Source organism: Lepidochelys olivacea (assembly GCF_965140295.1).
Source record: "Lepidochelys olivacea isolate rLepOli2 genome assembly, chromosome: 3".
Classification (NCBI taxonomy): domain Eukaryota; kingdom Metazoa; phylum Chordata; order Testudines; family Cheloniidae; genus Lepidochelys; species Lepidochelys olivacea.
The window spans coordinates 4,032,541-4,051,563 of NC_140413.1; the positions used below are offsets into that span (position 1 = coordinate 4,032,541).

Consider the following 19,023-nt stretch of genomic DNA (forward strand, 5'->3'; position numbering starts at 1 on the left):
GCTGGGGGGGACGGGGGGGTCTCCTGGCTCTGGGGGCGGGGGGGGCCGAGGCTTGGGGGGACGGGGGGTCTCCTGGCTCTGGGGGCGGGGGGGTCGAGGGCTGGGGGGGACGGGGGGGTCTCCTGGCTCTGGGGGCGGGGGGGCCGAGGCTTGGGGGGTACGGGGGGGGTCTCATGGCGCCGGAGGCTGGGGGGCCGAGGGCTGGGGGGGACGGGGGGTCTCCTGGCTCTGGGGGCGGGGGGGCCGAGGCTTGGGGGGTACGGGGGGGGTCTCATGGCGCCGGAGGCTGGGGGGGACGGGGGGGTCTCCTGGCTCTGGGGGCGGGGGGGCCGAGGGCTGGGGGGGACGGGGGGGTCTCCTGGCTCTGGGGGCGGGGGGGGCCGAGGCTTGGGGGGACGGGGGGTCTCCTGGCTCTGGGGGCGGGGGGGTCGAGGGCTGGGGGGGACGGGGGGGTCTCCTGGCTCTGGGGGCGGGGGGGCCGAGGGGGGACGGGGGGGCTCATGGCGCCGGGGGCTGGGGGGGAGGGGCAGGGGGCGCCCCCCCCGCGGCCCCGCCCGTTGCCCGGTGACGGGGTTTGTGACCCGGCCCCGCCGCGGCCTCACTCGGCGGCTGCCCCGGAGCGAGCGAGGGCCCGGGCCCGCCATGGCCTCCCGCAGCGCCCGCCCCGCCCCGAGCCAGCACCGCGCCGCCTACCTGCCGCCGGCCCTCATGCCCGGGTAACGGGGCCCCCCGGCCGCCCCCTGCCCCCCGTCTTCCCCCTGCGCCTCCCGTCTGACCCCCGGCCGCCCCCTGAGCCCCATCAATCCCTGGGACCCCCCCAGCAACCCCCCCACCTCCCCTGCACTCCCCATAACCCCTGCACCCACAGAGACCCCCCCATACCTGCCCTGCACCCCACCCTCCTCCCCTGCACCACAGAGACCCCCCCATACCTCCCCTGCACCCCACCCACCTCCCCTGCACCCACAGAGACCCCCCATACCTCCCCTGCACCCCATAACCCCCTTCCCCCCACCCACCTCCCCTGCACTCCCCATAACCCCTTGTGCCCCCATATATCCCTGCACCTCCATCAACTCTTGGGACCCCCATCAGCCCCCTGCACCCCCACCAACCTCCCCATAGCCCCTCTGGACCCCATAGCCCCACCAACCTGCATCTATCCCTGAGCCCCCGATCAACCTCCCCATTGCCCCGTGTACCCCCCGTCACTCACTGCACCCCTCATCAACCCCTGGGCCCACCCTATTGCCCCCTGCAACCCCTTGCACTCCTCATAACCCCCCAGCACCCCCACCAACCCCCATAGCCCCCCGTGCTCCCATCAACTCATAGGGCCCCCATAACCCCCCGCACTCCCCATCAACCCATAGGGACTCCTGCACCCCGTCAACACCCGGGACTCCCCATATCCCCCTACACCCCATCAACCCCTGGGACCTCCCATAACCCCCTCTACCCCCACTAACCCCCCCAGGGAACCCCATTCCCCTGTATCCCCCACTAACTCACAGAGACTGCACAGCCCCCTGCACCTCCATCAATCCCCTGCACCTCCTCATCAACCCACAGGGACCCCCCATCACCTGCTGCACCCCCCATTCACCCCTGGAAATCCCATAGCTCCCTGCACCTCCCATAGCTCCCTGCACATACACCCCACTAACCCTCATAGCCCCCTACATCCCTATTAACTTCTGGGGGCAGCAATAATCCTCATATTAACCCCAGGAGAACTCCCTGCACAGTCCCCTATGTCCTCCCATTAAGCCCAGGACCCCACTTTTGAGGGTACCTCCTATCTCTAACCTGCCGCATGCTACTTCTATCATTCCATATATCCCCCTTTTCCAGGAGTAGATATCCCCATCCATTGCTCCCTATGTTCCCCTCATTCCCCTATTACCTCCACTCCACCTTCCCGAGAGGCATCCCACATCTATCATCCCCTAAACACTCTCCTTGAGGCATAGGAATCCCACATAATTTCTTCCCAACTCCCCTACACTTCTCTCTGTGGAAAAGACCCACTATCTGCCCCAGAGTGTGGAAAATCCCCCTCGCCAGTCTATGCATTCTCCGCACGGGAGACCTAATACCCCCATAGGAAGGGGAGAATGGAGAGGGTTTGAATCACGCATAGAGGGGGAGATCAGGGCTGTACACATGGAGATCATAAGATAGGGTTGTGCATGGAGGCTGCAGTTTACGGGGGTGCGGAGAGGGGCGGGTGCAATTTGTGGGGTGGAGGAAGGGGGCGTAAAGGGAGGGGATTCAAACCAATAGCGACTCAAGGGGTGCAGATACCCCTCTGCCCACCAAAGGTGTGTCCAGGAAAGGGAACCCTTGTAATGTGCTCTAATCAATTACTTTGGGCTTGCAGTATTGAAACCTGGGTAGGGCAAACAGATTCTCCTGGGTTATGCTGGAAACTTAGCCTATTCAGGTCCCCTCCCGCTCTGGACTCTGTTGGATCAATAATGGAAACAAATTGCAGAGGCTGATCCCCCCTCCCCCCCAAGAAATCCCTCTCCCCCAGCTCTCAGATCGATGGAGCTCTGCTCACTCTAGCATTTACCATGAGAGTCAGGGCCAAGGCAGCCAGGCACCTCTGAGAGCTGCTTTCTCCTTCTGGTGCTGTTGGAGGAATAGTCAAACCTGCCAACATCTCCAGGCAAAACAAAGAGATTTTCAATGTGCATAAGTCTGCAAATTTCCATAAATTTAAGCAGGCTCTGTCTAGGACAGAACAGCCATACTGGGCAGCCCGATGGTCCATCTAGCCCAGTGTCCTGTATTCCGACAGTGGCTGATGCCAGATGTTTCAGAGGGAATGAACAGAACAGGGCAGTTTATTGAGTGATCGATCCCCTGTCGTCCAGTCCCAGAATCTGGCAGTCAGATGCTTCAATACATTCAGAGTAGGGGGCTGCATCCCTGACCATCTTGACTACTAGCCATTGATGGACCCATCCTCCAGGAACTTACCTAAATTATTTTTTGAAGTCAGTTATACTTTTGGCCTTCACAACATCCTCTGACAAGGAGTTCCACAGGTTGACTGGGTGTTGTGTGAAGAAGTACTTCCTTATGCTTGTTTGAAACCTGCTGCCTATTAATTTCATTGGGTGGCCCCAGTTCTTGTGTTATGAGAAGGAGCAAATAACATTTCCTTATTCACTTTCTCCACACCAGTCATGATTTTATAGACCTCTACCGTATCCCTTCTTAGTCGTCTATTCTCCAAGCTGGGGATTCGCCCCCAGTATTGCTCTCAGTGTGGCTGTCCAATTCCACTCTTTATGTAGACAGGCAAAGCTGTGATTTTGTCCAGTGGGAATTAACACAGGGTAAACTCCACCAGTGAAAATAGTGGCTTTTCTGGCTATACTAAGAATGGCATTGGTGCAGCTACACCAGTCTAGAAAAAGATACACAAAGGCCCCTCCATGAACTAATCACCTGCTCCCCTCCAAGGAGAGCCCCCCATGAATTCATCCGCCCCCCAACCCCAACCCCAACCCCAACCCCACTTGTGCTCCCAAGCATGCCTCTTCAGATTCTGCAGCTGCCACTTCTTGCCCTGTTGCTTTGCTTGGCTTAGCCAGCTGCTCTGCCCCCTCTCAATGCAAGGTGAAGCTGGGGATACACGTGCACATGGTTCGCACGGTAGGTGGTTTATTCGCTTCCCAGTCCTAGCAGGGGGGCAGCACTGGAAGTCAGAGGGCAGAAACTGCGTCTTTGGGGGCAGGGGAGCTGCCCCTCGCATTGGAGAAGGACAATAGCTGCTCAGCACATTGAGCAACTCCAGTTGGCTGCCTGCCTCCCCGGAGGCAGGGAAATGGGGAAGGCAGCCAATCAGAAGTGAGTTCCCTGTAGACTGACAGGTCTTCCTTGTAGAAGGGGATGGAAAACCTGAAGTCTACTGGGAAACCTATGGCATTGGCAGGTCTGGATATAACGTAGACAGATGTCTGGTATGATGCTGAGGGACCTGGTGAGAACGAACTAGAATGAGCTGCCTGTGAGCAGGAGGCACCTGGAATCCATCTCAAAACAACTAGGGCTGAGTGCGTGTTTCCCCTGTTCTGGAGAGCTCCAGCCCAGCTGGACTGGCCTTGCCATGTCCTGGAGACACAGAACCAGACTGCCTACTATCTGTAGCACAGGGGATGTTTTGTGAACTAGAGCCAATTGGAATCAGCGTGTGGATAAAATATTAAAAGCCTCTGAGCCAGCTGTGCTGCAGCTTTGGCTAAAATGACAGTGTTTGCCTGGTCTCGGGGTTGTAGCTACATTGGGGAAAGTTCACTGATGTCACTGGCAATTTTAGCCCTGTATCTAGTTGTCACCGTAAAGTGAAATATTGATTTGATAATTCATGAGCATCTCTCTCTATTTTTAATACATAAGGACCCAAAAATGCTTTAAGCGCTGATTTACAAGTGATTAGAAATCATTGCGTTGAGCACAGAAAAGGTATGTGGAGTAAAACAGGGCAGCTGTTTAACACTTCACAGCAATGCTGCATGGCAGTTTAAGACAGGAAATGAAGTATGCAGAGCCCCACTGAACCTTGAAGAGTAGGGAGAAGGTTTGGAATTTGTCCTTAACACTGGGATTAACAACCTATGCTTAAGAAGATCTTTGATGAGCACAGGGACTCAGGACTTTGGTTTAACATCTCATCTGAATGTGATAATTATTGTAATAAGAAAGAAAGTTAGATTATTGCAGCATTTTTACATTGTCAGCTAGACTGTGGTATGGAGCCAGCAGTGTAGCTGTCAAAGCAAGGGCCTGATCCTGTGAAACATTACTGACCTGAGCAGTTCCTATTCACATGTGTAGTCTCGTCGGCGTCACCGTGGGCTGCGTCAGAGTTTTCAGGTGTGGGCCCTGCAGATGGAGAGAGTCCGTGTGAGTGCAGTGATCACATGCACTATGTAGCACGTTTAGAAGAACCCCACTTCTTTCTCTTCCCTTTTATTATTTCTCTTGCAGCAGTGCCATAGAACCTCAGGTCTGGTCTACCTACAGACCTGTATCGGTATAACTACATTATGCAGGGTGGTGAAAAATCCACCCCCCAAGTGACGAAGTTATACCAACCTAACCCCCTGTGTAGACAGCACTCTGTCGGAGGGAGAACTTCCAGCATGAGACCGGAAGTCTACACGGCAATGAAACAGCCCCTGAGCCCGAATCAGCTGGCATGGGCCAGCTGCAGGTTTTTCACGCTGTGTAGACATACCCACAGTCACTGGTTTCTCTGGAGACTGTGCCAGCAAATGCCAATTGTGGTGGTGGGTTTTTCTGAAGGGGACAAGGTGTCCAGGGGCTGGACTGCAGCCCACCAAAGAGCCCTCAGCTGGGAACTGTTTTCAGTCTACCCCTCAGAATGCATTTCTAGGGGGTGGTAGGATCTCGATCCCATTACCAGTTCTCTTCGTCATCCAGCCCTCTGTTTTTAGACTACAAATATTATACTCCTCCACACTGACAGCTCAGTACTCCACATTAGTTACAGTATTAGCTGCGGGTTAGCTACATGTGTGCTGTCTGCAGTAGTCCTTGCATAGAGCACACTGCTTCCAAGAGGAGCCTTACAGCTGGGTCATAGAAGATCAGGGTTGGAAGGGACCTCAGGAGGTCAAATAGTCCCACCCCCTGCTCCAAGCAGGACCAATCCCCAACTAAATCATCCCAGCCAGGGCTTTGTCAAGCTGGACCCTAAAAACCTCTAAGGAAGGAGATTCCACCGCCTCCCTAGGTAACGCATTCCAGTGCTTCACCACCCTCCTAGTGAAAAAGGTTTTCCTAATATCCAACCTAAACCTCCCCCACTGCAACTTGAGACCATTACTCCTCGTTCTGTCATCTGCTACCACTGAGAACAGTCTAGCTCCATCCTCTTTAGAACCCCCTTTCAGGTAGTTGAAAGCAGCTATCAAATCCCCCCTCATTCTTCTCCTCATTTGTCAAATCATTTTGCTCCTTGGTTTTCAGAGGGAGCCATAAATGATGCAGTCTGCTGTTCCGTCTGTGATCAGGACTCTGGAAAAGCAAAGTCCCTGTGCTTTATGTTGGATGGGTTTTCCATGGGCCCTTTTTTGCACAGCCAGAGACAAATGGGCTGATTGCTTTCTCAGCTGCAGCAAAAACCTGGCTTCCCTTATTTGTTTGTATAGCAACAGCTGTGCTCCAGGTGCTTTCCAGACAGGTCGTTTGTCTCAATTCTTGCTCCGAAGTGCTTACAACCAAAGTATTTTAGGTCCCTTCTCTGGTGACTTCTGGCACGTGGGAGCTGTTCCATCTCTGGCCGATCCAGCACCCACTCTCTGCTTGCCCTCTCATGATGTCCCATGTTCTCTCGCCCTGTCTCTCTGAAATAGGCAGGCAGGGTAGTTGGGCCTTTTCCTGCCTTGAGTCCCTTCCTTTCCCCCCATTCATATTTTGCTGTCTTAGTGCCTAGGATTGGCTAGTCGGATTATGATGTACCAGTGCAGTCTGGCCAGGCAGACTCAATTGGGCACTAGCAGAGAATTACCATGGCATGTGGATGCCACTCCATTAACACCGTAGAGGTGGGAAAACAGGGGCTGGGGCAAGCAGTAACCCTATTCCTCTAATATCTCACGATTACCATTTTGGTTTCTACCCTGCATGTCTACGTGCTGAGTCCAGAAGAGTGACAATGGGATAGTGAGACACCAAACCATGTATCAGTTACGCTGCTTGGAAAATTAGCTTTAACTAGGTCATTGCTGGGCACAAAGTGCTTTTCCATGGCCCTTTGTGTAACTGTGTAGTGCCTCCCAAGTTTTATGTACAAGCAGGGAGGGCAGCTGTCATCTCTAGATTCAACCATTTAGTCACTGCTGCACTATGTCCATACTTTAGAACCAGTTTTCCTTAGGAACCTCTGAATTAACAGAGCACAAGGAGGTACCTGGTACATCCAGCCACATTTGGGAATGGCAGTTCATGGACTGTAGCAGACTGGAGTTCAAAGTAGTTTCCTTCTTTTGTCTATCAACCCCTGAATGACGATGTACCTTGAAAAGAGAACAGGAGGACTTGTGGCACCTTAGAGGCTAACCAATTTATTTGAGCATGAGCTTTCGTAAGCTACAGCTCACTTCATTGGAGGCTCATGAAAGCTCATGCTCAAATGAATTGGTTAGTCTCTAAGGTGCCACAAATCCTCCTTTTCTTTTTGCGAATACAGACTAGCACGGCTGCTGCTCTGAAACGATGTACCTTGAAGCAGTTCCACAACCACGCAGGGCTTTATCCTGATTTTGTCCCACTATAATAATGGGGAACTTGTGATCATAATTAGGCCTAATCTTGTAAAAGGAAATAAGGGTTCTGGTGTATTTCCTCTCTCCCTCAGACCTCTTTCAGTTGCACTCAGCCAGTAGATTCTCTCCGGTCCCAGAGCTATTATTGCTGGGATGGGAAAGGCATCGTAAGTAGCAGGCTGAGTCGGAAAGAGCTGCCTGTGAGAAAAGATCAAAGAGCTATGTATGGTTAGCTTAGCTACATGACAGCTAAAGAGGGACGTGATGGTCTGCAGGTATCTGAAGACTGTAAAACACTAACGAGGGAGAGGGATGGTTCAGGGTGACAGAAGAGGAATGGGGGGGGGGGATTTGAAGAAGGGAAATTCAGTTCTGTTAGGTTGTAGAATCGTTTCCCAGGGGAAGTGGTGAAAGCCCCGATGCTTGGGCTATGTAAATCCAGATGAGAGGGATTAGATGATCTAATCACTTTTCTCTCTGAATATCAATTTCTGTTTTCCTGTTTACATCCCAAACCGTGTTAAGAACATGAAGTTTGCAGGGTCAGGCACTCAAAAGCTAGGAAATGCCAGAATAAAGGCTGCCCGTGCAATGTGTATTCATTCTCCCGTGCATATGCATTGCATGCGTTTAATTACATGATGGCATACTCTGTCTTCCCACAGGACCCTGCCTTATTCAGTGACTGGGTAGCTCTTCCGCATTTCCTTTTATGCTATACATTCAATGCATGGTGCCAGGGCTTATTTAACATGCATCATCCAAAGTCTTCACTGACTACAAAAGTACTGATTCCCTCATGTACGCAGTGTAGTTATAGCTGTGTCGGCCCCAGGATGTCAGAGCAACAAGGTGGGTGAGGTAGTAGCTTTTATTGGACCAGCTTCTGTTGGGGAGAGAGAGAAACTTTTGAGCCACAAAGAGCTCTTCTCTGAGCATCACAGCTGCATGCACAGGTGGGACGGATTATGTACTAATTACTTACACTAAACAATCTTAGTACGTAGGGTATTTTTACGTTCAAAGCGTGGCTCCAAATCAACACAGGCTGCAGCTGTGAGTGCTCAGCACTTCTGCAGATCAGATCCCAAGTGACTCAAGTTGCACACCCACCCAGACAAGCAGAAACACACAAGTAATGCCCAACTGTGAAAAGTGTGGGTTAAGTGACTTGCCCACCATCACGTATGAACAGGCAAGGATAGACTCCAGGTCGGCATTCAACTTCCTTAACCATGAGGCCAGATTTTCTCTTCCTGCAATACCTGGCCTCAGTTACTAGACATTTTTCAACTTCTGCAACAATAAATGAGGCCGGGATTCTACAGACAACAGCCTTCTTCACTGCACAACCCTGATTATTCTCAGAGCAGGTCCATCCAATGCACTCAAGTAGGAGTCCTGTGGAAGGAATATTATATGATCATGCAATTAAAGATTGTATCATACTGCACATGCACAAGGGTTGCATAGGCAACCTAACTTCTAGGTGCTTGACTTTGCAACCTTAACGTTATATTAACATAGTTAAAGATGTAGGTTCCTAATTTTAAACAAACAAACAGCAGTTCAGTCACATGGAATCCCACTGATTCCCACTTGAGTCGTCAGCAGTGTTTGGCTCTTTAGCTCCACAACCCAGATCTCTATGACTTGAGCTAACCATAGTAGGCTGTTATCCTCTAAGTGACCCAGTCAGCATGGGAGTAGGAAATGAGGTACACACCTTGCTAGTGGGTTTCACAAAAATAGTTCTTAAACAATCGCAAGGAAAGTCAAGATGCAGAAATATTAAGGTGGAGATTTGAATCATATCAAAGTCGGGTAATAACTGCAGGTGTGGTTGACTTGGCAACCATAGTTTAACCACGTTGCACATGTAGGTTAGAGAGATAGTTAACAATTAATAACATTTTGCATTTATAGAACACATTTCATCCATGGATTAATTTCAGTTTGGCCTCGAGGCATTACCATAACAGAAGTCAATCAATCATTGGTTTCAAAGTGCTTTGCAAATGTGAGCAAGTGTCATGAGCACCCCTTGACAGATGGGGCAGCTCAGGCATAGAGAGAGGGATGTGCGACCGTCAGCCTCAGGAAGTCACTGGTGTTAAATGAACAGTAGCCCCAGCTCAGGCCTGCCTACACTCATAGAGGCTCTGGCAGGCAGCAGTCTTGTGTGCAGCTCCTGATCCCAACCTGGCCTCTCTCCTAGGAAGTGCGAGCTCCAGATCGGCCCTCCTTCCCACTCAGCTGAGCTGTGCTCTCTCCCTTCCAGCCCAGCACCTGCCACAGGTGTAGTGGGACAGGGCAGCTCATTAACTCTTTCTTAGCCAATGTGGGGTTTGTATATGCCATCACAGTCGCTCTAGCCACATTTTGGGGTAGGAGGCAGGAAGAAGCCCCACGGAAGCCCCATCTGTTGCACCCAAATCTGGCTGCATCACTGTTATTTACCGTTCTCCACGCTGTAAAAGGCAGTGGAATACAGTGTCCATAGTACAGAGGAAGCGATGGACCAGGCTCTCATACTTTGCTCGTGCTGATTAGTCCCATACTCAACTTGAATCAGATGATCAGAATATGGCCCGTTCTTGGAAACAGCTTTTTTACCAAGGACCCTGAGATTAATACTCCTGCTCTCATGAAAAGTGTCCTGGGGCCTTTAATGACCATGAATGAGCAAGACCTTGATGTTGCTTCTCATTCAAAATATGAGCACGAGAAAGCTCCCAGCACTGAACGCACTTACTGTCTGAAAACCCAGCAGGTGCTCGGGATTTTCCATGCCAATCCAGGCCGTTTTGTGCATAAGAAATTTGGATTGATAGGAAAAGAAAGAAATAAAAAAAAAAAAACAGTTGTAGGTTTTGGGTTTTCTCCCTCCCCCCAGCACTGACAGAACAGAGCTAGCTGGAACAGGTACTGTTTCTTTGCTTCATCTCTCCAGATCCCAGAGAGGTAATTTGGAGCATTCTATCCATCAAATAAGCAGCACACAATGATTTTATATGAGGCATACAATAACTGCCAGTTATGGTACGTCTGTGTAATGAGGATTGGCTGAGAGCGAGGAGAACTTGGCAACATTGAGGACTGTCTTCAAGAGACGTGTCTCAGGCTAGCATCTCTCAGGATTCCACCACTGAGACACGGGGAAAAAAATATCCCAGGGCAATCTAGATATGTTGAGTCATAAATGTTTATCTTAAAGCAGAATCGATCTTGTTCTCACTCTGCATCTGGATCCCACGTACTGTGAATTATACACTTGATTCTCTCCCCATCAGTCCCTCACAACAGAGACTGTCAGGCTGAGATTTTCACAGGAACCAATGGGATTTAGGAACCCACCTCCCATTGAATTTAGTTGGTTTCATCTCTAGACCCTTTGGGTTCCTTTGCATTTATGTTTTGTTGTTGTTGTTCACCATAACCGTAGTTTCTGGATAGATTTCTCTCTTCACCTCTGAGATGTTTCAGCTGTTTATAAAGCATATGTCTTTAGATTTCTAAGCAGCATCTTATTTGGCAAGATCCTATTGTTACAACCTCACAACTGGGTTATTTTTCACCAGCGGAAATGCTCTTTAGAGGCAATATACAGAAAATCTTTATCTTGCAGCCAAATTCACTCCGCTTCCCCAGTGAATTAACACAGTCAAAAAGAAAAGCAAGTGCTCTGTTCAATCCAGCCTCTTGCAGAATCTAAACCAGGGATCAAACACACTGTCTGTGAATCCATCACAAGTTTGCCCTCTTTGCTTTTGCTATAATGTACATTTCCCCCTCTGAAATCAGAAAGCCCAAGGGTATTAGCGTTGTGGTAAAGCTGGTTCCATGCAATCATTACAGTGAGCCAGAGTGAGAATAATGTCAACTTGTATAAATTCTGTGCAGACTTACTGAAGGCATAAATGGCTTTTTTTGGTGGGGGAGGGGGTAGAAGAGGGGATACATTACAGCTTCATAGCTACTCTTTAAGCTTTTATTATTAGTAAAATTTTCAGCTACAAATGTTGCCAGAGTTACCAGGAATTCCACCTAATCGTTTTTATGAGCCAGATCCTGAAGTCAATGGAGCTATGTCAGTTTACACCAGCTGAGGATCTGGCATTACATATTTACCATGGTGATGAAGCGTGATGTGCATGTCGAGCTAGGTGATCATCGGTTCCGTCCCTCTGCCAGAGCAGCGTAGGTACGATCACACAGCGGAGGATATGAAACTGCTGCCGTACTGCTTACTGCCAGGCAGCCAAGAGATGCGACAGGAGCAGGGTTGAGCCCAAGAAGTGAAGTCAGGTTGTTGGCAATTGCAGAGCCAACTGTGAGGACTTTGGAAAGGGCGTGGTGCCGTGGGAGCAGCAGGAGAGGACATTGGGTGTCGCAGTGGCAGGAATGGAAGTGGGTGTCGGGAACTGTCAAAGCATGGGCCAGGGTTCTGCTCGAAGGAAGGGAAGGATTTTGGAGACGTTACAAAGGAAGAAGCAGCAGGACTGAGCAGCCAACTAGGATGTGAGGGACGACACAAAGGTTATGCCTACACTGCAGTCAGAGGCATGATTTCAGCACGGGCCTGCACACCTGTGTTAGCTAGCACAGCTAAACATACCAGTGACAATACCAGGCTGTGAGTGGTTGTGCCCAGTGGTTAGAGCAGGCATCAGGCCTAGTGGTTAGAGCAGGCATCAGCGCTAAGAGTCAGAACCAGAGCTAAGGGTGAGAGCTGAAGTCAGGAGTCAGAGCCAAGGGTCAGGGCCGGGTTACCTGGAGTGAGACAAGGCAGGAGCAGGGCTGGGGCCAAACAGGTGCCATCACAGCCCAGAGTGAGTGCTTTGAGCAGCCACTCACCTGCTGCTGCTGCTGGGCTGAAAAGCCAGGCTGCTGATGCGTCCAGCCAACCAGGCAGCCTGGTACAGGCCGGCTGAACTCGTTAGGTAACCTGGAGATTGGCTCCGCTGCAGGCGCTGATTCCTGACAGAATGGGCTTCAGCTTAGGCTAGCGAGGCAAGAACTCGCCAGGGTCCCCAGGGTGCTTGGACTGCCCACCCTAAAGCCCCTGCCACCGCATCTAGGTGGCTGTTTTTAGCCGTGCTCGCGAGATTCAAGTGAGCGGGGAGACGCCAGCCTGTGCTGCGGTCACCCACTGATCTCAGTGTAATTGCACCCTGAAGTGCGAGCGTAGAGAGCGGCAGAATCACTGGCTGACTGTGTGTGATGGAGAAGGAGGATGGGGATGGCTTGCTGGGGGGAAATGACGAGGTGTGTGAGCTCGGTGCGTTGCGTTTGTGATCGTGGCATCTGGGAAAAGAGGTCTGAGAGACAGCAGCAGATGCGTGTCTGTGTGGACTGCGTCAGATCTGTGTATCTGCTGTTCAGAGCATGCCCGTCACCCCAGTACCTAGGCAGCATGCTATCAGGTCAACTGCGTGTGTGTTTGCAGGTTACCATCAAAAGCAGCTCTCCCCGGCTGTCACAGAGGAACGATTGCTACCATCTCTGCTGTTGGGTCATTAGCAGCAATCGCAGTACATCAGAGTGTCCCTTTGAGAGAAGTCACCTGGGTTCTGTAACTCAGCTAGGGCAGCCAGGCACTTAAACTGGCCCCCAGTTATCCGGGGGCTTCTAACTTACAGGAAATGGGGGTGCTCTGCAGCACATATCGTGCCTCTAACTGCCAGGGCGGTTCTTTGATACTCTCGTCTACGATGGTTTTTCCTCCCCTTCTCTAAACCTTTTGTAAAACTCAGTTCATGTGCCACCAAAGTGGCTAAGTTGTTCTTTTATTCAAGTGAAGTGGGAGTGAGGCTAGGATCTCTTTTGAACCTGGGGGCTTAGGGGCAGTGGCCAAGCAGTTAGCTCTCCATCAATAGCCCAACCCGGGTAAAGCTCAGCTTGGAGAATTCTTTATTTTAGTGGAGGGGAGGGAAAAAATCCAAAGGAGAAAAATCTTCTCACAGTTGCAGCTGATGTCAGAGGATGGGCACTTGGGGATGTGGGCAACTGGCATCCCTTTGGCTGCTGCAGCTCACGCTAATGCCTAAGCTGGGGTATGTCACCCCCTCCAGTGTCTGGCAACTGCATGTCGTAGCAGGGCCGGCTCCAGCTTGTGCGGGTCGAGGTAGGTGCCTTGATGGGAGTCACTTGGTGAGGAGTTCTGACGACCTAGACAGCTGCTCCTTGGTGTCCCAGTGGGTGGGAAGCAGTTTCAGGGTGAACCAGCAAGCCTTGTTCTATGGAAACAGCCAGTGCTTTCCAGGGCTGGGACAGCCTGGGCGCCCCGCTCCCTTTAGTCTCAACCCTAAGGGCCTGGTCCCACTTCGTCTCCCCTTGCCAGAGGCAGCGGCCTAGGCAGAACATCACTCACTGGGCTTTGACGGTGGAGGGACAGATCCACCAACCAGGAGTGGATTCGGTGTATTATGCACTGTGCAGCTGTTGCTTAATTGCCTCCCTTAGCTGGTGTTCGTCAGCCGGATGTTCACACCCCCTTGTTCCACCTGGCATGAAGAACCATGTCCCATTGGGCGATGGGCTAATTACTACATCCCTTTTCCCTACATGGTGTGGGGTAGGTGTGTTATGTGCATGGACCCTGCATACACCCTATTTTACCTTGTTCATCTAGCCCCACTCGGGTGGTGTCTGGGGGGCGCTGTGATGAATCTGGGGAATGAGGCCACCAGGGGCTGGAGCAAGGATAGTGGGATGGCCTCGGCCTCTTCTGGATCTCTGGGAGCCACATGGATCCTGGGACTGCCACCCAGTTTCAAGTGAGGGGTCCATATCCTTTCACAGGGTGGGGGTCAAACCCAGCCCCTCTCCAATGACATGCTGTTGGGAAAACTCTGCAAGGCATTCCTCATGGAGATTTCCACTGAGAGAGCCCCTCCCCGTGGATTGTACCTCCATTCCTTGCTCTGCCACTCACCTGCTGAGTGGTCTTGGCCAAGTCACGCTCTGTGCCTTGGTTTCACTTCCCTATTTGTTGTGAGGCTTAATCAAGTGCTTTGGGATCCTCGCGCGAACAGTACCTGGGAGGTGTGAAAACTGTTAATAAAATTAAAGCTTTGCCCCATAGGAAATTCAGAGTCCCTCCTCCCCCACGTCACTGAAAGCGTCTGACCTGCAATGGTTCTCAGAAAGGGTGAACGCAGCCCCGTGCATTGTGAACCTGGCGTTGTTGACGGGGAGTCCGTTTGATCCCTTTGCTCGTTGTAGGGGGGTAGCTCTTGTCGATGTGAAGGAAGAGCAGTTAATGAGGAAGAAGGACTGCACATGTCTGGAGTCGGGAGGGCCAGTATCAATTTGATAGCAATTTATCCTCCTATGGAACATCACACGTGAAATGTGCTAATGAAAAGACCGAAGCCGTGATAAAGATGTCTCTGCAGTCACCCTCTGGTCTGTTCTCGTCTCACTATTGCTAGATGCCTTTCATAGCCCACATCACAGCTTGCCAAAGTCTATTTTATAAGCTGCATATTTGCAGAGCCCAGTACGGAAGCATCTGTGAGGTGTTTAGCTATGGGACAGCCCATGATTCTGTTGCCATCATGAATGTACAACAATCCTGGGGTTTATAATCTGGCCAAGCTGATATTTAAATTGACAAGAGCCTTTCATCAATGCTTCATCTCTTCAGAGGACTGTGCAAAGACTCTGTAACCCTCCCAACCCCCTCCTCAGCACTAGCTGGTCATAGCCCCATTTTGCAGATGCGGAAGTTGAGACACTGGAGGTTAAAGTTCAACATTGCAAGTGCCCATTAATTCCAGGCATCCAACCGGGGCCTGAGTTTCAGAGATGCTGAGCACCAGTACTGGCCGTTGACGTCAACACTTCTGGAAAGCAGGCCCTAGGAGTCTCCAGTTGGACCCACCCAAGGGGGTGGGGCAAGGCTTAGACAGCAAGTGTGAGGCCCAGCTGAGACCAGTGCTACAGAGCTCCTGGCTTCCAATCCCATGCATCTCACCAATAGGCAGTTCCAGCAGCTGGCCAGTTTAATGGCTGATAATATCTTCAGCTATGCATGTGAAGATCAGGGTAAGAAAAGGCTTTTGGGTGTAAACTGATGGCCCCCAGGACCTGGGAGGAGCCCCTGCCTCCTCCCTCCCAATGTGGCTCAGTCAGCTTGGAGCAAGGTGGGACATGACATGCGGGCCACAGGATGTATGTGGGGGAGAGCTGCATGGTCCCTCTCTGATGTATTTAAACCAGAGCCATCAGCCCCTCACTTTTGCAAGCAGTGCATTTAGAAGTGTTTAGAAGGAGAGACAAGGGCCCTGTCCCTAGGGGGTGCCCCTGGCCTTTCCCGGTCCCTCACTGGCTCTGTCTTTCCTCTGCAGGTACCGCGGGCATGTCCCCAACACGGTGTTTTCCTTCGGCGACACCTACGGGAACACCACTCTGAAATACTTCCAGGATTTCCGCAATGCTGCCATGGAGACCAGCCACTGCCCATACAGCAAAGGCGGCCAGTTCCCCACCCTCTTCTCGCCTGACCCTGGCTTAGTGCTGGGGTGCAGGGCGCGGGGCTGGGACAGGTGGCTGCACGTCCCTTCCTATTCCCGCTTCAACTTGGATTTCAACCGCTCCGAAGAGCTGAAGGAGTTTTACAAGGTGAGAAGGTGTTTCTTGCGGCGGCATGGCCTGCACACAACAGCACGGCGGGCTTGATCCGACACAGCTCCTGAGCACTACACAGTAGCCAGCGCAAAGCAGTCAGGCCAGCACCCACGTGCCCCAGTGAGGGGTGCCTTGGAAATGCCCTGGACTGAGCCAAAATGCAATCAACACAAATATATAATCAGTCACAGCCAAAAACCAGCGCCCTCGGCCTTTGACACCTACCCGCCACACTGAGATGGTCTTTTTCACTGCCCTAATACTGGTTCTGAAGGCAGCTTCTTGAACATAAGAACCTAGGCAGACAGTCACCAGAAAACCCAGTTGGCATTATTGTAGGGGAGGCTCCAGTTGTCCCGTCTCCACCGGTTTGCATGCGCGTGACTGGCATGCGGAGGGAGGAGTCAGCATGGAGAGCAGTGGTGGTTGCCGAAGAGCAGGGCTCCCCTCCCATGGTTACAGCGCAGACATCTCTGCGTGTGCGGTTGCGGGCAGGATTGCCTTGGGAGCTGTTTGAGGAGTCATCGAGCTTTGCTGAGTTGTCTGAGAGAGGACGTGGCAGCTAAAGGGGGAAGGAATGCGAGGGTCACCCAGCTGGCGTAGCTCACAGCATAGGACACAGCCGGAGTATAGCCCCACTGCTCAGCACAGCGAAACTGTGTCCCTCTCCCTGAATCTTTGATCTGAGACAGGAGGGGGAAGTGGAGCAGAGAGGTGGAGCCCAGAGTCCCTGGGTGAAGAAAGCATGTTATCCCAGTAATAAATAGCATGAGAGGAGGACCGGTGTGTGGGTGTGGCTGTGGGACCATGCATGGGCCTGGGCATGTGTCTGATTGCACATGGGGGATGTTCCCCCCAGCTAAAGAGAGCAGCATCTCTCTAATCAGACTCAGCCAAGCTGCACGTTGTATGATTTGCGCCCAAAACACAGTGTTGTCTCTCCACTTCTCAGCCATAGTGAAGGCCCAGAGCCACGCCTCCATCACGGTGCCTCAGGAATAATTACAGCTTGCATCGATGAATTCCCAAGCCAAGCCCAGATGCTATTGATCACGATCGTCACTTACCTGTATGTGCTGCCCGGAAAGCACCTGAGGGAGGGGAGTTTTAGAAACATGGTTGTTATTAGTTCTATAGCAGCGGAGAGCAGGTTGCGCTTTGCACGTCTCTAGGAAGAGAGGACCCTGCCCTAAAGAAGCTATCCCAGCTAGTGAATAAGGCTTTGGGCCCTGGGCCCTGCTAGGCGGTGTCCCTTCGCAGCAGGGAAAGAGGGATGCCGCACAAGGCCTGTTATCTTTTCCCATTGCATTTCCTATTTGGTATTTTAACTCTTCGGTTGCCTTGCCAGCTAATGCAGCTCTGCCCTGTGCCGGAAGCCTGGGTTCTGAGTAGTTTGTTTGTCCCGCAGCTTTCCCAGAGGCACCGCGAGCATTACCGCGACAAGACCGGGACAGAGTATGTGGTTCCCTACTTTGTGCTGCCGGTCAAGGAGAAGGACAAGTACCCCCACCCTCTTGATCTGTGAGTAGCAAAAGCAGCCCCCAGAAGGTGTGCTTGGTAGCGGCCCTTTCCCCACTCCTAACTCCTGCGGGATAATTTAAATAATGCTTTGGTTCCTGAAACAAATCCTGTGTGTGGACTGGGTCAGTCCAGCCCCAAGTACCTATGGGGTTTCCCTCTAGCTCCCCACCCCCATCCAAAATAAAACAGCCCCTCCCCCCATAGAAAGGGCACAAGACAGGCTGGATTCAACAAAGAGGGCTAATGGGGGGGTGGGACGGGAAGGTTTGTTTTGTTTGTTTTTTTAATGTGAAAAGGACACGCCCAGATTAAAAATCACAGGGCAAGCTTCACCAAGGGACAGATCCCAGAATCAGGCCCCACTGTTGGGATTCACAGAACCCCTGCTCAGCAGCTGTTGAACCCTGCAGGCACCTCAATCGACTGAGCACCCAAGTGTGTGCAGTGAAAGCTCAGTCAGCACACGCAGGACTGCCGACAGCGATTCCAGGCCCCAGGGCCAGAGCCGTCCCTGGGAGAGGGGGCCAAAAGACAGGCCTTCCTCCGCCTAACCCGCCTGCAGGGCCCAATCCAGTAAGCGTGCTCCGAGCTGGCCCACCAGATGGAGGCCCTGTAGGCAAGCTTGTCTAATATGGCTGGGGGGAGAGGGAGGCAGACCTTCCTCTTAACATTTAGCCCAGTGGTCAGTGTACTCCAGCTGAGGAGGAGAGGGGATCTGAAGAAGGATCTGCCACCTCTCTGGTGAATGCCCTACCCCCAGGGCTCTGGAGTGTTCTGATGTGGGGCTTTCTCAGTCTCTCCTATTGAAGCTGAAGGGGAATGATTAAAAGTCATTAGAGCAGGGGGCTGGATCCTGGGTCTCCCCACTCCTAGGTGAGTGCTCTAACCACTAGGCGACAGAGCCATTCTAATGCATGCTGGTGGTGTGGCTCTCTCTCTCTCTGGGTCTTTCATTATTTATCCACAGTAGAACAGCTTCACCAGGAGAGGGTGAGGCTACGTCTACACTACAGTGGCATAGCGGCAGCATGGTTGCTACAGCAACAGAAGGGGTTTTTCCATCGCTGCAGTGAATCCACCTGCACGAGCTCGGTCAGCAGAAGAATTCTTCCGTCGACCTCGCGCTGTCTACACCAGGGCTTAGTTTGGCTTAATTGCGTCTCTCGGGTGTGAATTTTTCACATCCCTGGACAACGTCACTTGGTCAACCTAAGTTTCAGGCGTAGACTTCGCCTGTGGGAGCCCCACCCCAGATTTTCCCATTAGCCCCACAGTGAGAGTACTCCCCTGAGAAGTGGCAAATCCCTGTTGAAATCCCTTCTCCCCCTCAGGGGGAGGTGGGATTTGAACCAGGGGTCACCCACGTCCAGGCGAGTGCTCTGACTACTGAGCTAAAAGTCGTGAGGGTGGTGCTCCTCCCCCCACCCCTGTCTCTTGTCAAGCCGGTGTAGGTTCCTAACTCCAAGAGAGGGGTTTCAGCTGAGAATCCCAAGCAGAGGGAGGCATCTCCCACCAGAGGGGTGGGGCTTAGCAGCCCCCCTCGTCTTGGCACTGCCCATTG

General features: G+C 52.2%; 1 protein-coding gene across 2 annotated transcripts in view; it reads left to right on the forward strand.

Annotated features, from left to right (window-relative positions):
* Positions 1-628: 628 nt before the first annotated feature.
* CIMIP2C (ciliary microtubule inner protein 2C) overlaps positions 629-19,023 on the forward strand; it is a gene marked incomplete at its 3' end in the record, with an annotated part of 37,449 nt that continues 19,054 nt past the window's right edge. For both annotated transcript variants that reach the window (XM_084623601.1, XM_084623602.1), the window contains exons 1-3: positions 629-716; positions 15,662-15,935; positions 17,350-17,462. In XM_084623601.1, coding sequence (XP_084479727.1) covers positions 643-716; positions 15,662-15,935; positions 17,350-17,462 — 461 coding nt within the window. In that variant the 5' untranslated portion in view covers positions 629-642. The remainder of the gene's footprint in view (positions 717-15,661; positions 15,936-17,349; positions 17,463-19,023) is intronic.